At 38.1% G+C, this 6,147-nt stretch overlaps 1 protein-coding gene across 1 annotated transcript; it reads right to left on the reverse strand.

The window, feature by feature from the left end:
• Positions 1-267: 267 nt before the first annotated feature.
• LOC133317542 (LRR receptor-like serine/threonine-protein kinase RGI1) lies at positions 268-1,893 on the reverse strand. Its single transcript, XM_061519407.1, has 3 exons — positions 1,889-1,893; positions 954-1,267; positions 268-710 (listed from the first exon to the last, which is right to left on the reverse strand). The coding sequence occupies exons 1-3, from the start codon at positions 1,891-1,893 to the stop codon at positions 268-270; spliced, it is 762 nt and encodes a 253-aa protein (XP_061375391.1).
• Between the last annotated feature and the right edge of the window lie 4,254 nt (positions 1,894-6,147).

Raw genomic sequence — 6,147 nt, forward strand, 5'->3', positions numbered from 1 at the left:
CAGTAGATTATAATGGTTGATATGTCCTTTTAGATACAGAAAAATAAAATGGTAATATGATGAACAAAGGTAACTTAAATGCTCACAATTATTAAAACTTTATCCTTACACACAAAGAAACCATAACTGTGAAGCTGAAGCATTGACAATAGGATAGAAACCATTCTTGATAAGGAAATCTTAGTAGCCTAACCACATTGCTGTTATTGACTATTTCAAAGTTACTTTAGTATGGGAGGAAGATGGGGAGAGTAATGCAGATTCAGATTAGTGCTGCTGCTGCTTATTGGGCATGCATGTTTCATCTTTGCCATTTTCTTCACCAAAATGATTACTTTCTTGTTGATGATTTACAGAAGATCCATCAAGAGGAATGTCAACTTTCATATATTCCTCTCTTTCCTGCTTAATTTCTTTCATCATTGCTACAACATCTTTCATGGTTGGCCTGTCATCTGGGCTTGAGTTTACACAAAGCAAAGCCACACCTAAGGTCTGCAACATTTCCTCAATTTCAGATTCTGGCCTAGCTCTTAAGCTTTCATCAAGCACTTCAACTCCACCTCTTTTCTGTCTTACCCAATCAACAATATGGAGTCCATCTGGTATTGTTGGATCAATTGGTTGCTTCCCTGTTAGTACTTCTAATACAACAATACCATAGCTGTAAACATCACTTTTCTCTGTTATCTTCATCATATAACCATACTCTACAATCCCAACATGGAGATAAAGTATTAATGAATATATGTTAGTATGTAACTCTGAGAGAATGCACATTAAGAAAAAAAAGTTATATAAAATACAAAAAGCATGTGAAACATTTATTCAAATACACATACATTTGTTTTTGTTCTTGTTGATTACGGGGACAGGCTATCCCTAATGATATTATGAGTGATGAAAGTAAAACAAAATAATAAAATTTGAAGTTTTGGACTAATAGTACTAACCTGGAGCTATGTAACCATAGGAACCAGCTAGTGTACTAGAAGATCGTGCGAAATCTCCATCATCAACAAGTTTTGCAAGCCCAAAATCAGCTATGTATGGTTCAAATTCAGGGCCTATGAGGATGTTGTTGGCCTTAATGTCCCTATGAACAATGGGATGAGCACAATCATGGTGTAAATAAGCCAAACCTTGAGCTGCTCCTAGTATTATTCGAAATCTGATGTCCCATTCCAAGCAGTTGCCACTTCGTTCATGAAGTAGACTTCCGAGACTCCCATTTGGCATATAATCATACATAAGCAATCTTGTGTTTCTGTTCCAACAGCAACCCAAGAACCTTACAATGTTGTGTGGAAGCCTTGGATAAGGGACCCATGTACTTTCAGTTGTTGTTAGTTCATCAAGAAGGCTCTTCAGGCGTCAAAGTTGCTGATAAAGAGAAACAGGGGACCACTCATTCAGGAGTTTTAGAATTCAGTGCTGATGAAGGTTCAGTGGGTCTTCCTCCACGTGTATGGAAAAATTTATTTTCTAAAGGCGCTAGAATCACAAATGGAACAACAGCCTCAACATAGAGGTGAGCAACCGTAAAATTTTTCATTTTCAAAACATTGGAATCGACAAAAGAAATGTTGCCTCTCATCCTGATAAAAGAGAAAATTTGCGCATAAAAATGTCTTAATAAAAAATTAAAGATTTAATCTTTCAAGAAGAGGTCTCGGTCATTTTAATTATGCTTCCAATGAAGAAATATTTCGATGACATGCTATTTGCAGTGAGCATTCTCTTGTCTATTTTTTTGCAGTTTTTGCAACATATTCAAGTACGATGGTAATAATCCAAGCAGGAAGGCACATAGAAGGAAAATAGAGCAAAGAAATAGTAATAAAAAGAATAACTTCCACAAAAAATAAAATAAAAGAAGCAAGTAAACCTCATGGATTATGAACAAAATGAATGCAGGGAAAACAATGGAATATATAACCATGTTTCAAGTGAATCTGTTTTAGAAACAAATATTGAAGTTGACATAGTTGATCCTGATACATCCTCAGAAAAGACTGATCAGCATGTTTTAATTCCAGTTGTATTTACAAACGGGAAGAGTAGATTGAAGGAAAGTTTGTGTATTATAAATTTTCAATAGACAATGGCACTTGGGAGAAAATCTCTACTGGGAATTCTAGTGTTAAGGTAAAATTAGAATCAAAGACAGATGAGGGAGACACTGATCTTTTCATTTCTAGACATCCTGTCATATTTCCTACACGGCACCAGCATGAGTGGTCTTCCCATGACATTGGCTCAAAGACTTTGATTCTTAGCTCTAAAGATAAAAGTTTAGGTGCAAGGACGTACAACATTGGTATATATGGCTTTAAGGGAATGACTAAGTACAAAATATCAGTCATGATCCAGGATAATTTCAACCAAAAAGTGGGTCAACAAGCATCATTATAATAGCCCATCTTAATTAATTAGTAAATCAAGTGTAATTAATTAATTAAGCATGTTTTACTGGGTAAGATTAAGTAAATGCTTAATTAAATGAATCTGAGTCACTTTGGAGTTAAAAAGTGTACTCAGTGAAAATTAAGGGGTATAAATGGGTACTGGTGAAAGTGCCCAAAATATAAAAATAAAAATAGTAATATTCCTAGAATAATATTCCAGACTTTTGGGTAAAGTTTGGTAATTATTGAAGTTGAATAGATAGACGAACCAATACCCACATAAGTCACTTAACCAAGTAAGTGACTTAAAAACACAAAAGAAACCCATTTCCCACCCCATTTTCCCCGTCGCCAGAATCAGAGAAAAGAAGAGAGGAAGAAGAAGGAGAAGGAGGGAAAGGGAGGAAGAAAGAGAGAGAGAGATAGAGAGGGAGAGAGCAAATCTCAACCATTTTGAGTGATTCCAAAGCCTAAACCACTCCAAATCTCCTCCTCTTTCATAATCCTTGCTTAGTTCTTAGTGGGGAGCTTTGTGGAGAGAGATTTTGACCCTCAAAAATTCGACCATTTGAGTGATTTTAGGGTTTTGGGAAGTTCAACCTCCATGGGAGCTTGAGGAACACTCCTTGCTTGGTTGTGTGACCATTGGTGGTAAGATTCTAACCCTTGAGCCTCATGATTCCTTGAAATTTGCATGAGTTAGGGTTTGTGAATAGTAAATTGGGATTTTTATGAAATGTAGTTGAATTAGCTATGTTCTAGGAAGAATGGAGTTTAGAGCATGTTGTGAAAAATGCTAGGAACGACATTTAATCGGTGGAAATGAGCCTAGATAGTCATTTGATAATTGTTCATAATATTGGAAAATTCATGCTTGGATTGGTTAGTATTCTAGCATGTTGAACAATTAGTGAGTGGAATGATTGATTGGATCCTTGTGATGTCTAGGATTGAGACATTTGGACCAACCGTGAGTGATCAACCATTGGAGCAAGCTACGGAGCTTGAATAGCTCATTGGAATTGGTAAGCTCACACTTGTGTGGTGTTTTGAATTGAGTATTTGATGGTTGATTGTGAAATACTCTTGGATGCAATGTGTTGATTGCATTACACCATGTGTAGGTGTTGGTTTTGGAGTCGAGTATTGTTGACATTGGTGAAGAACAAAGGTCGACTGAAGAATTGAGGTAAACCTTCGGACCTTGGGTGTAATTCCCTTGACTGTTCTACCAAGCCCTGAAAGGGTGGAGGTTGTGATTGTGTATATAAATGCAATAAAATAGTGTAATGCTTTGTTATACGTATGTGTATGCATTTGGTGTGGCATAGGATGGTGTTTCCCTATGTGGGTATGTTGCATGACGATGCGTAAATCATACATGGTAGTTAGCTGGCCAGTAGGACTATTTGCATATGAGTTTCCTTAGGACAGCTTGAGAGCTCGAGGGATTTCTCCTGGAGATGTAGTGCACTTTGCATAGATATGTATTTACTGCATTATTATTGTTATTGTTATTACACTGATATGGAACTGTGGGGTGGAGAGATGCTCCAAGGACCCCTGGTTTACTGGATATATTCGTATATCTCACCCCGTGTTGTGGGGACCCCCTTTCAGGTAAGGATGGTGCAGGAGCCTCTGGTGGCAAGTGGCCATATCTGGATTATGCATGAAATGTGGCATTTCTTTTGAGATTGTACATGTTGTTTTGTAGCTCACATGTATAGAATTAAATGAATAGGCAATGCTAGATTTATGATTTGTATATTGGAATGGACTTAGCCTATGCTCATGCCTTTGGTCATCTCTTTTGTTGATGGGAGCCAAGGGAATGATCATAGTGTTTTGTAAGCTAAGTTCCATGATTTGTAATGGATATGTAATGTAAATGATGCCTACTTGAAATTCAATATATGCATGCTTTTATGTATTGAGTTATTGAATTGGTTGGGCTGAGAAATCATATTAGGTACCTAGTTCTAAATTGGGAATTGTTGAGAAAACAAGGGTTATGCTGCCCAAATTTTAGTACAAGCCATGAGGAAAAGGGCATGCATGTCCCTTTAGATGTGTTTGTATTATGCAAGAACTAAGAACCATTTATGAAGAAGAAATTATATGATAGGTTGGAACGGTGGTGTATGTATGGAAGTTGTAGATATTTTTCTTAGCTTTCCATAGAGACCAATATTGTGTGAATTGGACATGTATAACTCTAGTTAGAGGTGAAATACTAAGAATTGGTGAAACCTTCTGAGCTTTGGCGCACATCACGCCATTTTGCTCGAAAGCTTCTGTTTCGTGGCGCAAATCGCGCCGGAGTTGGCGCAAATCGCGCCGGGATCACCAGCTGGCGCACCTGGCGCCAACCTTGGCGCCTCCAGCGCCATTTCGACGGGGAGCTTCTGTTTCGTTGGCGCCCGCCGCGCCACAGCTGGCGCCGGTCGCGCCGGGATCGGCAGGATTCACGCGCTCGTTTCGTAGAAAACCCATAACTTGGGCTACAGTGCTCCGATTTGAGCACGGTTTGAACCCACGCGTAGCTAACGAAGAGATCTAAAATATAGTAGAAGTTGGGAAATAAACAAGAAGTAAATTAATGGTTTAAAATTGGAATAAGAACATGATGTTAAGCTTGGTTTATCTGATTCCGCAAGGTAATATGGTTATGATCACGCAATTGGATATTTTAAATTCGGCGTCGTTTTAAAAAGAAAAATTTATCCGGATTTTTAATTGAGCCAATGTGATTGTAACTGCGCTTAATATCATAATGCGATGTTAACAAATCGGTTCTAGAACGGGATGTTACAATCATCTTCCATATCATCTGCAGAAATGGATACTCAATAGTGTAGGAACTGCAAGCATTACATACCCACTAGAACTATTGCACTGCATGAAGCTTATTGTAGCAGGCATAATGTTGTCTGTCAGCATGTAGGCTGTGGAGTTGCTCTTAGGATCGAGGAGTCCAAGAATCACATTCACTGTTAAAGGTGAGGTCAAGTTTACGCATTAGCTAGCAGCTAACTACCAAATTTACGGTACCATTACCATATTTTTTCATTTACATTCTAATGCTCTGTATATTAAAATATTCCATTGTATTATTCATCTCTATCTTCTAGCACCCTCTTCCTTGTGCTTTTACCATCATGGTGAGGATAATCCAGTTGCTTTGCTTCCCTCCTCGGCCATGTTGTTGAGGCATCTTCGGTTCTCTTCTTTTGCTGATAGACTTGAGACTGCTATGAATAGTGTCATTTTAGAGTGCAAGTACAGGACAAAAGATCTTGGCGGAAACAGCACTACCCAGGAGATTGTTGATGCTGTCATTGCCAACCTTGACTAAATGGGTGTTCATTTATCATTTTTAAGTCTTGTTGACCAGCCTTCATTTACCATGGTGGTGGTGAATTGTAATGAAAATGGGTGGTGTTGGTGGGGACCTATATTGGAGAGAAGAAGAAGAAAAAAAAAGTAAGGTACCAAACGACGTCGTTTTTTAACCAGATGGATTCCTCCATGGTTACTCAGCAATTTAACGGTACACGTCAGAGACGTTAGTAATGGCGTTAGAGCCCCACTAACAGAAGGACTAACGTGGGCCTAATTTGTAAAATTTAGGGACCACAATGTCCTTTTTTTATTGCTAGGGACCAAAAAGGGCTTCGTGGATATTGTTAGGGACCAAAAAAGGTATTTACTCTTAATATATTGATGAATATGAAGT

The sequence above is a fragment of the Gastrolobium bilobum genome, unplaced genomic scaffold (genome assembly GCF_033153095.1).
Source record: "Gastrolobium bilobum isolate Gb01-03AN ecotype WA unplaced genomic scaffold, APGP_CSIRO_Gbil_v1 utg10529, whole genome shotgun sequence".
NCBI classification, from domain to species: Eukaryota; Viridiplantae; Streptophyta; class Magnoliopsida; order Fabales; family Fabaceae; genus Gastrolobium; species Gastrolobium bilobum.